Source organism: Misgurnus anguillicaudatus, chromosome 3 (assembly GCF_027580225.2).
Source record: "Misgurnus anguillicaudatus chromosome 3, ASM2758022v2, whole genome shotgun sequence".
NCBI lineage: Eukaryota > Metazoa > Chordata > Actinopteri > Cypriniformes > Cobitidae > Misgurnus > Misgurnus anguillicaudatus.
In genome coordinates this window covers 48,981,358-48,999,776 of record NC_073339.2, presented here as the reverse complement: position 1 = coordinate 48,999,776, position 18,419 = coordinate 48,981,358, and the positions used below count along the sequence as shown (strand labels likewise).

The window sequence follows — 18,419 nt, the reverse complement described above, 5'->3', positions numbered from 1 at the left end:
TTTACTGCTTTATTTAGCTAACTCTAAAATGTCATTATATTTGTCAAGTTAATAACATTAAGTTTTAAACTCGACTTGTAAGTTATTTAAAGTCTTTTCGCCCTCTAGCGTTTCTATTGGTGTATTATTAGTAAATGAAGCAGGAGACCACGTGACTCATACTGTCAATCATATAAACAGACAAACATAATGAGCCAAACTCAGTTACAGAAAATTGTGCAAAACATTCAAATCTATAAGAAAGAAAACATAACATCTTGTAGACAGCATTGAAAGATAAACAATATTCATACAAGCACAGTGAGAAATGAGGCAAATAACACAAACATGACTGATAACACATTTTTTTGAGTTCACACATATATGGAGGTGCTGGTCATATAATTAGAACATCATCAAAAAGTTGATTTATTTCCCTAATTCCATTCAAAAAGTGAAACTTCATTCATTCACTCATTCATTACACACAGACTGCTATATTTCAAATGTTTATTTCTTTTAATTTTGATGATTATAATGGAGTTGTAACTGTGCAGTCTTAGGCCATCATTAGATTTGTTGTTTTTGCAACGATATATTGATCGTATACTGAATAATTATTTCTTGGTCTCTGTATTAAAATACAGGAACTGAGGAAATGTGTCACATTTTTACTGTTTCATGAATTGTTTACTAATTTACAGATTTTATTTAACCCTAAATCCATTTCTTATCAAATGGTTATTGTGGAAGAAGGCCTCTTTTAACATCACACAGTACAATATAAACAAACCCCTAAAATAATAACTACAACTGCAATAAAACAAAATACAGCTGTAGGTTTGCAGTTTATTGATGAATGTAGTAAAGAATGTGTACTGCAGTTATACTGTATTGTGCAAAATGTAGCCAATGCTGTGGCTTAATGCATTGATTCACAACTTCTTCATTTTAGTGACGCACTTAGTTACAGTTCAAATCTATCTCAGAACCCACAAAAATACTTTTTTATAGAAATATGCATTTAGAAAGACAAAAAGAAATGTGTTCCCTTTTAAAAGAGAGTAGTTTATATTTTCATTGTCATTGTATGAATGTTCTCGTTGTGACAACATACCCCTTTAAATAGGGTCAAAGTTTAAAAAAAAAATGAACAGTGGGCAATAACTTTAACATTTGTGTCAATACCGAAGCTGTCGGTCAACAAAACAGAGAATTAATCACTGGAGGAAAAAAATGTGACAACAACAACTACTGGAGTCTTCCCATCTGTAATTCTGAAATATGGATTTATTGACAGCCATAATGTTTAGAAAAACACAACAATACAAACAAGCTAAAAGCACAAATCTATTTTAAAGGAATTAAAACACATGAATCATTAAAAAAAAACTAGTTAATATTTCACACACACAGTGAATCACAGTACATGAGCTGCAGTGAATCCAGACGCTGGCCGGAAACTGAAAGTGTTTTCTGTCATTTTAAAAAGAACGCTCATCTGACACGAAGTCATAACCAGATAAGATCTGTAACATAACACAAAACAAAGCTCAGAAAGTAGACAAACTCAAATCTTGTAGACACTATTCCTCCAAACTCATTTAAATGTTAGGAGACATTAGCAAATCAAATCTATCAGGTCTCTAGATTTAAACTGTACATAGTTGATAAGCAATACTTCCTGAGATCACTGTCGGTCCAACACAAACAACATTGCATCAATACAAGAATGTAAGTACACCAATCCCGTTTTTACATACAGTACAATATACAAAAACATTTAACCTTGTGAATTTCACATTTAAAAACAGACACAAACTCTTGTGTGGAAAATCTCTGTCTATTTTCCTCATGTTTTTGAAACCAAACTGATATCAGATCTTTGGGTCTCTGGGTTTGTTTGGTGGGATGCTCGGAGGTCTGTCACGGCTATCGTATCGGTCGGAGTACTGATCGCTATCGTAGCGATCTCGGCGGTCGTCGTAGCGGTCTCTGCGGTCGTCGTAGCGGTCTCTGCGGTCGTCGTAGCGGTCTCTGCGATCTCGCCGGTCGTCGTAACGGTCATCTTTTTCGTACCGGTCCCGCCGATCGCTGTTGTCATCTCGTTTGTCAGAGTTATAATCACTACGGCGATCGTAGCTCCTCTCACTGCGATCGTCTCTGGGATCGCGTCTGTCCGCATTTTGATATTCTTCCTCGGACTTCACACGTTCAGCGTGGCTCTCTGATACAACTTTAGGATCCTTGTCCGTGTACTCTTCTACTTCAGGATTTCTGAGAAACAATGAAGAGTAAAAGGATGGCAGACGTCAGGTCAAATCAGTGAACACAGAATTCTCCCATAACTTTAGGATTTGCTCCCATATATTTTGGGAATCATATACATTACATTAGATATATTTTTGCAACCATAAATTAACATTAAAATGTTGCAGAAAGGTTATTTTTTAGTACTAAACAGGACATTGCATAACATTCCTAGAATGCTACAGGGAACCAAAAGCTAACATTTTATTTCGGCTTAGAAAACTTGACCAGCGTTCTGGAAACCAAACAATTTTGAGCTGTGGTGTTCAGTATGTTTATTCACGTACTCCATTTCGTATTCCTCAGGCTTGTTTTTTTTCCGACAGCAACAGCAGAAGATAATGATTCCCAAGATTAGAACGGCTGCCGCAATCGCCCCGATTATTCCAAACGTGGACGCCATATTCATGGATGCTGTTGGAAAGAAGCAGAATTAGCGATGAGGAGTTAAAAGACGAGATTAATGATCACAGGTGAGTTATTGGTGACGAGAGAGAAAACTCATGAGTGCTTTTCTTACGCGGCAGGACGGACAGGGTGATGTTACATTTTGCCGATCTGATTTCATTGGTGGACGTGCAGAGGAAGTAACCAGAAGTGTCTTTGGAAATGTTGTAGAGTGACAAGATTCCATTTTCTAATAAGAGATCAAGATAGATCTGTTGATGATGCACGTTTTAACATTTAAACATCATTAAACGTTCATACACACACACACACAAAACACAACATACGGTCAGTGGTCTTGGGTGGGTTTTGTCGAGGGACGTTATTGACATCAAAGTTTTGCCACTTGTAGGTGGGTGTTGGCGTCCCCTCTTCAGAGAAACACGTGAGGTTTATGTTCTGACCGTACTCTGCTACTCCAGCAACTTTACAGATAGGCGTTGATGGAGCCACTGTCACAAGGTAGATAATCACACAGTGTTTGATTATAAAGATGTTTTTCACCACATGGAAGGAAATTTACAATAAAATCTGTGTCATATTTAACATATTTCAAGAAAATGAGATGAGAGTTCATGATAAAGTCACATCGTTACCCAAGACTGTAAGTTTAGTCTTGGCCGACTGTCCGCCCTCTTCATCACTCGGATCCTGAACTTTGCACTCGTAACTCCGCGTGTCGAGGCTGGTGACGGCGCTGAGCTTCAGGTTGGCGATTCCTTTTGGGATATTGAATTCCAAACTCGCCCGACTTTTATATTTCTTGCTAATTGTAATTTGAGAAGCGCTGAAATATGTGGCGATGATGCTCTATAAAAGTAAAGGGGAAAACCAACAAAACATTTAAATACTGCATTTTCACATTGAATTATTTATAGTTTGTATGTAATCTTATTAAACTTTAGGAAACACAAAGGGGCGCTGTATAGCTGTGGTCACATGTACTGTAGACGGCTAAATATGAATGTGTTCATTAAAAACACAGGTGCACAATTCATCATTTAAACTAAATCACACAATCATTTTATATTTCTTCATTGATAACTCGATGAATTATTGGGATGTTGGGCATTGTTAGTCGGTGGCTACAGTAAGTGGTTGACCTGACTAGCAGCCCAAGTCTTTATAATATTCTGCTGTCTAGTGTTGAAGCATAGATGCACAAAACCAAAGCACACAATCAAATATTGGTCTTCTTATATGAGTGAAGATGCTTAGTTTGGTGTAGTTCAGATGAATTATGGGTTAAGCGCCTCCTCCTAACTAACATCATTAGTCATTTTCTCATCACTTGACATGATTGCCTTTGGTTTGCTCACATGGTGATACTTTTGCATGTTTTTAGCAATGTTAATCATTTTTATGCAATAAATTGTTTTCTATAAAGCTGCTTTGTGACAAATACACATTTGTCTGATTTCTTACATCATCAGAATCCGGCGAAATTGCTGTCCATGACACAATAGGGGCAGAACTGCTCGTCGCTGGAAGTGTAAATGTACACGGCAAAGTTGCATCGTCTCCTCGGGCAACCTTATATTCTTTCAGTGGGATGGACACGGTCATGGACAAACTCACTTGTACTCCTGTGAAAACACACACACACACACACACACACACACACACGTAAATACAAAAGACTTTTATGTATATGCGATTAATCTTGCACACAGGACAGACTTTACTCTCTCTCACACACACACACACACACACACACGCACGCAAAAGAGTTTGTAGCTGCTAACAGCCTGAGGAACTCACCAAGTTTATTCATTTTTCCTTTGAGTTATATGAAATGTTATTGCTCTTTCATCATTGCTCATAGAGATTATTGGATTTTTAAGTTGTCATTTTTTAACTTTGAGATGTTTCTCCTTAAAGTCCTCAGGAGCATAATAAAGGTTTACATACAATAAGAGTATAAGTTCTTTCTTCTTTCTTTCTAAAAACATTTCCTCAGGAGAAATGAGACTGAAGACTTTGTTTAACATTGAAAGTGTTGTTGTTGGTTTTTTACATTGAAAGTGTTGTTGTTGGTTTTTTACATTGAAAGTGTTTAGGGCGTTGGCCGTGAGCAGCAGCCTGCAGGTCGATCAGAGTTACTACAGCTGTTGTTCAGGTGACATCTGCTAAACTTTAGTTATTCTTATGAATTCTAGTTAAATAAAACTATCACTCGGTTAGAAACAGTTTTGTCTTTTTGCATTACTAAGGTTTACATTTACTCACTTTTCTATTCTATTAATCCAAACATACAAAGTTACCTAGTTAATAAAAATGAAAGTCAGGTTGATTATTTTCACCTCATTTCATTTTATGAGTTGTTTATAGTGTTAGAGAGCATTCTTGTGTCTCAAAGTGTTACACTTCATCTGGATATGACCATCAGTCTGAAATCGACTCTTTCTGGGTGTGGCTCTATACTGCACCAATAAAGAAATATATTTACATTAAACTTACCACCAAAAAGCAGGAGACAAATCCCAAATACTCCATTTATAGACGCCATTCCTGTGAGCCGCAGTCAGTTTGTGCTGGAAGAGAAAATGAAAGGATCACGGCCGACTGCAGGTGGGTTACCTGAAACTCAGTCACAGAGTCAATGAGAGCAAAAATGAAATCCACAGCAAAGATCCGCCCTAAAAGTCGAGTCTCATCTTGCCCTCCCGCTCTCTGATGCCTCACTATTTCTCTTGAACTCACTGTGCGTTGGTGCGTGCACGCGTGTGTGCGTGTTTTGTTTCTTTTGAAGAAGAACTACAATTTGACATCATTCGTTATTTATGATCATTCTGTTCAGTAATTAAAAAAAAAATAACTCAACCTAACCCTAACTCAATTTTAGTCACTGTTGTGTGTAAAATGGTTGTGAGTCTGTGAACTTAAAGTGAAAAACATACACTGATGATTTGAATCACATCCGGAGAGACTGGTTTGACAAGAACCACATGAGGAAGGAGTGCCAGCACACACTACACACATACACACTGATATACACGCACACTCTGGTTTCCATGTTTTGTGGGTACATTCCATAGACGTAATGTTTTTATACTGTACAAACTGTATATTCCATTTCCAAACCCAACCATCACAGAAAACTTTCTGCTACCTTAGATTTTCAATAAACATCATTTTGTTTGTTGTGTCCTCATGAGGACCTCAAAATGTCCCCACAAGGTCACAAAAATACTGATATTCCCATCTTTGTGGAGACAATTGGTCTCCATAACATGAAAATTACCAGGTACACACACACGCACACGCACACACACACACGCACGCACGCACGCACACACGCACGCGCACACACAGAACTAAATGTAAATTGTGTATAATCATTATTTAACCAGTCACTGCGGTGGCTTAACTTCTCTAATCTAATTTCGGTTAAGTGTAAAATGATAATCTGCCATCTACAGCAGCTCCTCTGTGTTTAAGTGATTTAAACTGTTGCAAACATTTAACATCTATACAAAGATCTTACAGTGCAATCAAGTTATATGTTGTGTGTGTGTTCACAGTAAATAAATAGTCGAGTTATTACACAAACAGAAGTACGCGTGCGTGTAGCTTGCGAGCTCTTACTGAAAGTTGTTTCTTCAATTCAAAGTCAGAGGAAGAAAGAAAACACGATTACAGACAGACAGATTTAAATGACACATATATATGTCTCAGGCACGGCTGATGATTGGCTGATGTTGGATTTGAATTGGCGGATGGAGGTTTTTGATTGGTGATAATGGTGTCAGTAATGAGCGCGTCCTCGAGGGCGGCGCGTGCCTCTGATCTCAGTGATTGATTAAAATCTGCTGAAGCGCCGGAATGTCAATTTTTCAGTTTCTTTTTCATCTTTAAGCAGCTGTAAAGATCTATATATATATACTTAATCTGGTCTATCATACGTTTGATTTATTTTTTTCTCAGGTCATGCTATAAAAGGTTAGTAAAGTAAAGGTTTAACAGAGTTATATTATAACTTTACTATTTCAGTAGCAGGATTCAGTTGTTTCTATATGCTGTCCGTTTGTATAAAGATGGTCAGATTTCTAGTTGAATCTGTTTCTAATAACTCTACAGATGTCTCCTGATGGAGCTCCACCATATTGAATGACTTTAATCGCATGAGGAGTCATTTAAATTGAATGCAGTTAATGATTGGCAGCATTGAAACCGACTCACGATCAGTCAAGATCTTGGCTTGCCGACTTTTCATAGCTATTGACTGCCGCCTGGTGTTTTATAAATCAATGATGGTATGTACAGTAGCACACTCACAGTATGGCAAGAGGCTTTGGAAACAACAGTACCTTTATCACTAAATTAATCTTACTCACTATAATAAATGTATTATGTTAGAGTTTTAATAGCTTTTACTTGTTGTCTTTGACGTTTCTTACTAAGCACACTAGAAACTTCCAGGCAGTTGTGTTGAGGCAAGTTAAAGCTGAACTCTACAGGACACCAACCCTCCAGGACTGAGTTTGACCTAACCCTAACTAAACTCCGCTCACAGGAACACATCAGTAAGCTTAAACAGCTCTGCTAAGCTAAGCTGCTATCGAATCACAACGCACTAAACCAGCTACACAATCACAACTCACTAAACCAGCTACACAATCACAATGCACTAAACAAGCTACACAATCACAATGCACTAAACCAGCTACACAATCACAATGCCCTTAACCAGCTACACAATCACAATGCACTAAACCAGCTACACAATCACAATGCCCTTAACCAGCTACACAATCACAATGCACTAAACCAGCTACACAATCACAACTCACTAAACCAGCTACACAATCACAATGCACTAAACCAGCTACACAATCACAATGCCCTTAACCAGCTACACAATCACAATGCTCTAAACCAGCTACACAATCAGAACTTGTCACTCGTGAAGTTGACTTCATAGGAAGACATCAGCCCGTTTTGAGGACAGTGAGAACAGCGCTATAGAGATGAGTAAACTGTGTGAAAAATACTGTTCTTTTACACATGTTATATTGTGCACTGTAAACACAATCAAAGCTTCAAAAACACAAAAAGAACAGGACCTTTAACATACATCAGTGCCCTTTGTTGGTTTTGCCTCAAAATGCACACAAGTAAGGCATGTTTGTTAAAACTAGTTATATTTCCTAATTAAACTAAGGTGTAGTACCTGTCCGGGAAACCACCTCTATAGGGTTATTTTAGTTGTGACATAATAATAATAATAATCCACACTGTGTCAGTATATATATCACTTTGATCAGAACTGACAGGCAAGCACATACTAGTAAATGTTATTATTGTAAAGTCACACCAACTGAAAGAAATAACATTTACTTAAAAAATGTCTTTGTCTAAACTAATTTATATCTCTATATGTGTTTTTTTGGACATTTACAGTGAAATATGATATAATAATTTAGCACAAGGGCAGATGTGTGAAGCTCCACGTCTGTAGTTTCATAACAGATCAAGATGTAGTAAAACATTACAGTTGATATTATAAAGCAGATTCGAGTCTCTGAATGTTTTTAATGAAGCTCTAAACTTTTGAACAGAAATGTGTCAGGAAATTAATTTGTACAATTCTGTCATCATACAGACCGAGACAGATGCTGTGTGACCCATTACACATACAGTAATAGAGAATCGTGAATAAATGTCAAATTATACACTGTGAATGAATCCAAGATCAACACTTCTCAGAAAATCAGCTCTCTCACTCGTGATTGGCTAATTCTTGCCTTGGGTCCAACCAATGAGACAACGGTAGTTTAGCAAATCAGTGGGATTGTAATTAGCAAACCTGTATATGCATGATGTCTGTGATAAAGCAGAGCTTTCTGGCTTGTTTCCTCAAATCTGTGTGTTAATGAAAGATGACCTGAGATCAGCTGTAACCACAGGATCATCTGTCTTGATCTAATCTGATAAACTACTAAAGAGCTGCGGTGTTCAGCTGAAATACAAGCACAGAAACAACAGACTGTGTGCAAAATTCACTGTAAAACTGAAGAGATTGTTGTGATTGTGGTTTTGTTAACAATTTTGTCTTTATGAGTTGATGCATTCTCATGATTCTGCTGATTTATGGCCATAACATCATAAACGTGAATGTTTTGTTGCTTTAAAACAGATCTGGTCCTGTAGAAGATCTCTTAGAAGTCTTATTGTGCCATTAGATTTGAGAACCCAAACAAACTAACTGAAAATAAACTCATCATAACTCATCCATCTACAGTACTTACAGTTAAACCATTCACTTATTATCTTTACAGGATTACACCCCTTAAAGGATGCATAACAATTAATCGCGATTAATCTATAGGAGAATAAAAGTTTTTGTTTACATCATGTTTGTTTGTGTGAACTGTGTATAATAATTATGTATATTTAAATATTTACACATGCATGTATCATTTAAAGAAAATACAATTAAGTATAATATATATAATATAAATTATGAATAAACATACAAATGTATATACACATGTTAACATTTCTTAAATATATACATGCTTGTGTATGCATTTATCTATACAAAGTTATTTTACACAGTTCACAACACACACACACACACACACACACACACACACACACACACACACACATATATGATGTAAACAAAAACTAAACTTTTATTCTGCTATAGATTAATTGTTACGCATCCCTAACAACTTCTCTTTATTTGGATAAACAATTGAATGCCTAATTTGCAACAATAGGTGTCACTGTTGTCCAAAAGGTGTTAAATATGAGATTCGGGAACAGTGTCACACGGGTGTGTAGATGTGTGCGTGTTGACACATGCAGTGAATGATTTAGTGATGATCAACAAAGCTTTAGTGTCAGTATTTACAGTTTAAGTGTACACAATACTCACAGTAGCTGCTAAATACTGAAGATTAACAGGGTGAAGTAAATAAAGAAGTGTTGCAGAAATAAAGGGCGAGGCAAAACGAATAACAGAGATAGGTCATACAATACAACATTAACATATGATGATGATGATGATGTGTACAGTAAAATGAAAGATCATGGATGAATAAATTGGCATCAGTGGTTGTCATGATGTTTGTAATTTGCTCATACAAACAGTCACAAGTTCTTCTGTCAATATTTGTGTTTTGTTCAATCTGTTCATTAAAATGGAAAAATGAAAAACAAGAAAACAACTTTACAAAAAAAAAAAAATGTGTTTCTCATTATAGCAAAATTGTGAAAAAAGGTCACCGTCAGAGGAGCAAAGATGCTTCAAAGGAACTACATTATAATACATGCATACACACACGGACTACATTAAGAACATTAAGAAGGGTTAATAAACAAACACTGACCTGTGAAATACTTCACAAATCTGAAGTCCATTTGACACATTAAATACATTTATTTGTAAATAATGATGGTGTGAATGGAAGAGATGGTAATTTCATATCCCCAATGCTTCAGATTTTTCATTGTAAATTTAGTTCAGTTTAGTTCATGAGTAAATGTGTCGTTTACTACTCACTGGAATGAGTTAAAAGCACATAATTAAACATTTTTGAGCACTGATTTGTTACTAATTGCTAAACCACTAAACCCAATTCTCTGAACTAAATTCCCAATAGCCTTAACCCATTTGTCAAAACCAGTCTTTACAAAACTCATGCACTTCTTTCACAAAACTCTAGACAGCAAACGTTAAACGCAACTACAAGACTTGTGGCTGTTTAGTTGTTTATTCTTAACAGCATTTCAGCATCTATGGTTATATTCATGACAAGAACTGGTTAGCATACACAAGTTGGAGGAGGATCTCTTATTCACCTAACCCTGCACATTTTTGGCCTGTGGCAGGAAACCGGAGAACTCAACAATTAAACAACTCAGAGAGAGATACAGGTGTGTCGTATGTTTATGACAACAATGAATAGAAACAATCTGAGGAAGAGTATGTGTTACAGGTGACCTGATCTGAAAGTAATGTGCGATTTTGAGAACAGATGAAATGAATTTGAGGTGATGGTTTAATTTTGCCAGTAGTTTGAAGATTAGGTTTGTGTTTAAGGTTAGAAGTTGTAATGTATGTAATCTTGGTCTTTGTGGCTCTTTATATAGACAGTGAAGCACAGTCATAGCTGTTGTATAAGTGTGATGCATTGTTACTTATCTGTAACGGGTTACTGTGTGAAATATCCTAACTAGTGTGCACTTATTATATAATGTTGTGATTATGATGGAAACTGTAACAGGTGGATCACATGAAACCTCATCTGACACAATCACAGTGATTCATTCACTACAGATCTTAAGTGTTGTGATGATGAGTACCTGAAGGTCTCTCTTTCACACATTTAAAGAGGCTTGTTTAAGGCTAACGTATGACGTTAAATGTAAATGACCAGACAGCAGAATACTCTGGTCCGAGTTTGCACCGGCATGGATCCAGTGCAGAGTGTCGTCTGCGGTTTGGGATTGGCTTGCAATGCTGTTAAATGTTCAAGATTCAAAATGTCTTTATGTTTCAAAGCATAGAAACGTTAAATAAACATTTTACAAACAAACACGCATGCATAAAAAAGGAAAGAGTGAGTTCGTAGTATATAACAGTATTTAAAAGTAAAGTAGATGTCTATTTGTGCAATGTTATTCAGTGTTTTGGTTATTTTCCGGTCGTGGTTCTGTTCCACTGTTCCTTTTCTCATGACAGGACCTGATGTACCTCACGGACAGATTTGGGCTTGTTATGTTGGTAAATGTTTCATCACCTGGCTTATTTATTTATTATTATTTAAATGCAGAATATAAAGAACAGTGGGTGTTTGCTCACGACTTCATCTTTAGATTGTTTTGTGTGGTTTCTCTATCAGATGGTTTAGTATATGTTTGTCCGGCTGATTACAGTTTCAAAAGCAACAATCTGTCAGTTTTCTGTTCAGCTTTCAGAATCTGTTGCAATCCAGCAGTGAAGAAAGGTATCATTGAATTATTTATCATAAAGTGAAGGATCGTTCCTAACTTTAGCAAACCTCATTTAACTGCAGTGGTAAGAATGGAGATGAGACAGAAACGAGTCATAAACCCAAGACTCGTGTTAATGTTAGTCTTTAATATGGATGGAAAAGGTTTGATGTGTGTGAAGTTCAAGCACTTGTGATTACTGTAAAACCACGAGAAGCCCATCAGACTGATGCACAGATTTAGGACAGTCAAAATCTGTTTTATTGAGCTTTGCATGACAGACAGACAGACAGACAGACAGACACAATGCTGCTGTCGTTTCACTGAGACTGAGAGCACTTATTATAATCACTGCAAATCTCATCTGAATTAGGGCTGAAGGCGGGATCACCCATAACTTGAGATGAGAGAGATGGTTGGAATAGATTCTGCAAATGGAAAGGTTTGTTACCTGCGTTCAGACAGCACAGGAAAGTTGCATGCGAGGGACACGTGACTGCACAGGTGTGTTTGCAGAAAGAATGTACTTGCTGGTCTACATAAACCATACTTTACATGCCTGTGGTGAAACCTGCTTTTCAACATCATCTGTCTTCATTACGAGAGTGTTTCTCTTCATTGTGTAGTCTGGGACACACTGCATTAATACTGCAGCACTTTGGCTAATTACATTGTAAATTGTGTGAACGAGAGAGAGAGAGAGAGATCCTAACACGCTTCATTCACGTTCGCAATGTAATCGAAATAATCCTCAGTTCCTGGTCTTGAATCAAATCAACAAGCTCTCAAACATCTCTTCATCAGCCCCTTTGTCTGTTTAATACAATGCACCAGCCAACCATCAGTTTTCACTTTGAAAAAAATCACACACAGTTACAAAAATGCAGCATGAAGTTAAAACAACTTGGTTTTGCAAATCAATTCAACCTACTATTTGAAGTGTTGGCTTGTGATAAGTGAACATAACTTTATAAATTAATTTAAGTTAAAGTAACATTTTTATCTCATTGAATGATTTGTTTCCTGTACTGTACACAACGTGTCTGAATATGATACATGATATGGTGTATACAGTATATGTATGCACTCGGCAGCTGACTTACAGCAGATTTAAGGGATCACTTTATCATCAGTATGTGTGTTCCCTGTTAGGTTGCATTAATTTTTTTCTTTGCTTTCACTGTTTAATGGAGGATGGTGGTGTGAATGGAGGATCTTACAGTATTGGGTTGCTTATGTTTTGTTATGGCAGGTTTCACACTGAATTCATTGTCAGTTCTTTAGGGATAAATGTGACGTGTCATGTGCTCCTCTTCATATGAACAGCTCAAAGATCTTTTCTGTACATTAACATGCATTGAGAATTAACCACATGAATCATTTACAGTAAATGTGGCCCAGTTTTGTCCTCATCTTCCCATTGCATATCAAAGTTTAATCACGAGACGAACTGATTTAATATGACAGCAGTAGAAAATCTCTGGAGCTTTGTTTAACCTAACACACGTTTGTTGGAAGGAGAGACTTTGTCAAAAGGAAAGCATATTTGCATGCATCTGAAAAGCAGTTTGAAGGAATATAATCATATGCAAAATGATTGCGCCTCTGTGCTTGCTATTTTTCTGCAAATCTATTAGAATAAAGAGAAAATCACAAGCTGTCATTTCAGCTGTCATGTTGGCATTTGTATACTGTGGGTTTGACTTTCTCATCTTCAGGTTTATTTGAGGATTTGTGAAATTCAGATTGCCTTTAGACTTCTGGTCTCTGCTGTAATGCGCCTGCGTCGTCTGCAGCTTATCGTCGCATGTTCTGCAGAGCAAAGATCAGCTGCACAATGTTCTGTTATCCACATATGTGGCGCAATCATTTTTCATGCATCATATCTGCTTAATACCTTAAAACGTCCACATGTACTGGCATGTTTTGTAATGTTTGAAATATAAAAAACATTGTTAAGAAATATTTGTTGCACATATGCACAAGTATGCACACAATATATGAATAAAACATATCTGCTCGTGATAGTTTATGAGAGCATCTGACAGACATCTGGGAGAAACTGTGCCCGGGGAGATGCCAATGAAAATCATCTTTATCTTCTAGTCTTGTAAATCACTTGTTGCATGTGATCTAAAGCTCTGCTAAATACTAATTATAAATGAAGGAAAAGCTTGTCAATAATGATGTCTGTTGATCTTACTTTACGTCTGTAACAGAGGCTTCAGCATACAATACTTTAATCTTCTATGTATACTTTGCCTGCTACTAAACTTTTACCAATATTTCCAGTTTGATCAGGTGTGTTGCCACATTGGGAAAAGCTTTAAAAATGACATGGGAGCAAAATGTAAAGGTTACCATACAACAACATCAGCATTTTGAAGAAGTTTCCCTGTTGTTAAAAGTTAATAATTAAATTTAGGCTATTAGTCTACAGTGTAAAGCGATTATCCTCTTATTTATGTAATAAAATCTCCTTAATATATAAATGTTTTTTCCAGACATAATTTGAAATGGATTGATGAACAGAATAGTGAGTGAGTCGCTGTTGTGTCGTCTGCGTTTAACTGAAGATCTGTATATTCGTTTAAGGTCTTTATACCAAAACCATGAATTAATGCGCATCAAATGGATTTGACAGGAACTGAACTGAAGTGAACACATGTTTGTTTGTCTCATTGCTGTTTGTTGAATGCGCGATGACGTGCGATCAGGTGGAGCGACTCTGCGCTCACCGCCGGGCGCGACGCGTCAGATGAACCGAAGACACCAGACGAGCGGGTCTGATTCAACCGGTACGGTGCTCGCGTCGCGTCTTTCTCTTCAGTTTGGTGGTCGAGTGTAAATCTCTTGTGACAGGTAAGACGGTGTAATAAATTGATGCTCTGTATGAATATTTTGTGCGCGTCTGGTTGGGTGATGATCTGTTTTGACTCTTCTGCTGTGTGTGGATCGATGTACAGGAGAAATTCATCACGACATTCGCTTTGGAGACTCGATGTTTAATAGATGACAGCTCAGATGTGAATAAACGCGTTCTGTCAGTTCATTCTGACGCGTTTGTCGCGCTTTTCTCAGCGAGTCTTGTCATTCCAGATCATAAAGTTGCACATGGAAGTAAATTCCCAGGATCTATCTTTTACTGTTGTCTTGACGATCCATAATAAATATACGGTGACATTTGTCCTAGGCACACACACACACACACACACACACACACATGAACGCTCTTGTGTTTCCGTGCCTGTGCGTCACGGGAGCCGCGCGTGTAGTTTATGTGCGTTCATGACACTGTTTGTGCCTGTTTGTGTTTTATGAATGTGTATGTGCGAGTGTTGGGGTTGTGTGTGTTGTGTTGTGTTGTTTTGTTTGTTGTATGTGTGTGTGTGTGTGTGTGTGTGTGTGTGTGTGTGTGTGTGTGTGTACCTGGTAATTATCACGTTGTGGGGACCAATTGTCCCCACAAAGATAGGAATACCAGTGTTTTTGTGACCTTGTGGGGACATTTTGACGTCCCCATGAGGAAACATGCTTATAAATCAGACAGAATGATGTTTATTGAAAATGTGAAGTAGCACAAAAGTAGTTTTCTGTGATGGTTGGGGTTAGGGAATGGGGTAGGTAAGGGGAATAGAATATACAGTTTGTACAGTATAAAATGCATTACATGGAATGTCCCCACAAAACATGGAAACCAGAATGTGTGTGTGTGTGTATACGGTATCTGTTTCAACCCTTGAAATCCGAGATAGATCTGATGGACTCATATTTGAGCAGATTAGGTGTTGATGGTGATGTTGTGTCATTGATGATTGGTTGGTCGTGAGTTACATGAATGTTGTGCAGTGTTTAATGGTGAGAATATTTTGGTTGTGGTTCTTTTATTGTGTTGTAATGAAGGAATGATGCACACCTCATGAAAGGAAAAGTCAAAAGATACAATAATCACACAGTCGTCTTCTTTTATTTCTAAATGCTATTAAACTGATTTGCAGAAAAGTGCATTCGACTCTGGAGTAATTCAGTTCAACTCAATTTTATTTTTATTGCACTTTTCACAATTGTTTCTTAGCAGCTTTACATTGATAAAAGTGTGTAATGTGATGTAATGTATAAAGTATAGCATGTGAAAATCATGTGTGGAGGATAGCATGGAGATGAATTCAGTTCAGTTCAAATCTATTTCTATAAAGTTTGTCACAGTTTTGTATTGTTGCAAAGCAACTTTACAGAAAATACATATCAGCAGTAGAGACACAAGAACATTTGAATACATGATATTATTTGGTGTTACTGTAAATATTGTAGATAAGCCTACTAAACATGAAGCTACAAGATTTGTAATCAGACAGTTACATTCACAGCAATGTTATTTTTATATTTATTTATATTCTTCATATCTTATGGCATTTCAGTGTGGACAGCAGACAAATAATATCATTGAGCATGGAGCAAGTCCTGTGTCTTATGACAATAAACGCTTTGAAATGAAGCAGGTTTGTGTTTATATGATCATATGTTAAATGGACGTACAGATCTCATGAACCTGCTGACTCAGACACTTCTGAATGGAAAGTTGCCTTAAATGATGATAGCTGCAGAAATTTGAACCATTATAACAGGTATGATGACAGGTATCATGTTAAACAACAGCTTACAGAGAAATGATTTAAAAACATGAACATTTAATGTACATTTGTGTCACTAACTGTAAAAATAAGTGTCTATTGAACTTTGAACTTTTATATTTACAGTAAGTTTTTATGTGAAGTTATGTGATCTCCCATTAAGTGAGGCAAAGATGCCATGACAAGAAAGCAAAAGATCAATGGTGTATAAGTGAAGACTTAACCGGGTGGGTCAGTTTAAACTAACCCTAACCCTGCTATAACTAAACTGAGGATAAATACTGTTAATAATAACCAGTCAGGGAGATAAATTCTTATGAAAAAATGATTACTGAACACCACATCACATTGCGTGTTGTGTGGACTGCCGTATGCGATGATCAGCTGTCAATCATCACCAAATATTTGTAGTTTTAGTATTTCTCATTCTGTCCATGAATCAATTAAAGAAGTTCATTGCAAAATATTGGAGTCTATACAAACGTGGCAGTGTGTCATGTCAAGCGCTTGCTGTTGTTTTAGTTGTCATGGCAACAGCGAGTCTTATGGATGAATATTATGGGATATTCTGGCTCCTTAAGGGATCGTTTTTAACAGTTGACTAAAATTTGGTTTTAATAGTAGGCTAAATATATTTGAAAGCAGAAGTCAGATATCATCACTATCGTTTTACTTTACTGCGAAGCGTTACGCAGTTGTGTGTGTGTGTGTGTGTGTGTGTGTGTGTGTGTATGAGAAACAGATGCTTAACGTTTCTTCATCTTCATTAAAGCTGTTGTGATCAGATCTACTGGGACATTAAAGGTCAACTTGTTTGTGTTCATCTCAGACTGTTCTCATGATGTGAGTCTTAAACAGATGGAGACAATTATACATGACCAAGACCAACATCATATCAATTCTTCATATGTCTCTGTGTGTGTGTATAGTTTGTGTGTATTTGGTTGATTCAGTGACCCAGATGAAAGTGTTGACTATGTGATTTCTCATCATGTGTGGATGGGCTGAGGGAGCTCCAGTATTGATTTCTCTTGAGTGTTGCTGAAATTGTTGGTCCACAAATCTATGAGCTGAAAATGAAAGTATTCCTTCCTAGTTTGTAGAAGAGCATCATGCACCTACTTATGTCTTTAATCAAACCCTTAATCAAACATTAATCAAATGTGACTCACTGTCCGTTGTGTGTTTATTCTTTCAGTGTAGCAGTTTCAAAGCTTGTGTAACACATTTTGTCATTTTGTTTCAAATATCTCTCAAAATCAGCACTGAAATGATTATATATTGTCTGTCACACCGAGCCTCAGGGGCTTAGGTGTTGTGTTTGAGTCAGTTTTGTCCTTGGAGCTCCACACTAAACATTTAGCGAGAAACTGTTTCTTTCAATTGAGGAATCTTTCGAAAATAAAATCATTTGTGACTAAGGGTGAGTTGGAGATGATCATTTCTCGTTTAGACTTCTGCAACAGTCTTTTTACTTGTTTGAGTAAGAAGGACCTTTATCGTTTACAGGCTGTCCAGAACTCCGCGGCAAGGCTTTTAATCCACATTAAGAAAAGAGAGCACATCACACCGATCTTAGAAACACTCCACTGGTTACGGGTCCAGTATAGGATTCATTTTAAAATTCTGGTTCTCACTTTACGGGCCTTACATGGCCAAGCCTCATACCTCCATCACTGATTTGATACAGCCTTACACTCCAATTCGAGTGTCATTAGATCAGAACGTATTAGTCGCTCCCCGTACTCATTTTACAACTAGAGGGGATCAGTCATTTAAGGCGGTTGCTCGTAGGCTTTGTAACGCTTTGCCTCTTTCTTTGCGCTGTGCGAACTCAGTTGATTCTTTTAAAAAACAACTGAAGACTCTTCAAACAGGCTTTTGGTTAGTCGGATGTTTTTATGGTTGTTTGTTGATTGTATCTTGTATTTTGTAGAATGTATTTAAATGTTTTGTATTCTATTTTATTGTAAAGCACTTTGTGATTTTTATCTGTGAAAAGTGCTATATAAATAAACTTTACTTACTTTACTTATATATCACATCAGTTTCAATTATTTCACTTTAATCTTGTTTTCATTTCTAACCAATGGTTGCCATACAATT

At 36.9% G+C, this 18,419-nt stretch overlaps 2 protein-coding genes and 1 long non-coding RNA gene across 5 annotated transcripts in view; 2 read left to right on the top strand and 1 right to left on the bottom strand.

Moving 5' to 3' along the window:
- Positions 1–1,249: 1,249 nt before the first annotated feature.
- gpa33a (glycoprotein A33 (transmembrane), paralog a) lies at positions 1,250–6,406 on the bottom strand. Of its 3 annotated transcripts, none has more exons than XM_055206337.2 (8): positions 6,325–6,406; positions 5,197–5,270; positions 4,162–4,322; positions 3,333–3,546; positions 3,024–3,188; positions 2,810–2,926; positions 2,577–2,703; positions 1,250–2,256 (listed from the first exon to the last, which is right to left on the bottom strand). In XM_055206337.2, exons 2-8 carry the CDS (start codon positions 5,243–5,245, stop codon positions 1,857–1,859), a joined length of 1,233 nt encoding a protein of 410 aa, XP_055062312.2. In that variant the 5' UTR covers positions 5,246–5,270; positions 6,325–6,406; the 3' UTR covers positions 1,250–1,856. The 3 variants fall into 3 exon arrangements, with proteins under 3 accessions (XP_055062312.2, XP_055062311.2, XP_055062310.2); XM_055206336.2 differs by having other exon boundaries at positions 5,197–5,316; positions 6,325–6,342; XM_055206335.2 differs by lacking the exon at positions 6,325–6,406 and having other exon boundaries at positions 5,197–5,389.
- A 31-nt stretch (positions 6,407–6,437) lies between these two features.
- On the top strand, positions 6,438–7,342 carry LOC141363544 (uncharacterized). Its single transcript, XR_012369067.1, has 3 exons — positions 6,438–6,678; positions 6,817–6,992; positions 7,141–7,342. It is a non-coding gene; the product is annotated as an uncharacterized lncRNA (long non-coding RNA).
- Positions 7,343–14,338: 6,996 nt separating this feature from the next.
- LOC129445176 (prolactin receptor) overlaps positions 14,339–18,419 on the top strand; it is a 30,545-nt gene continuing 26,464 nt past the window's right edge. The window contains exon 1 of the mRNA XM_073866320.1: positions 14,339–14,544. The gene's annotated coding sequence lies outside the window, so the exon portion shown is untranslated. The remainder of the gene's footprint in view (positions 14,545–18,419) is intronic.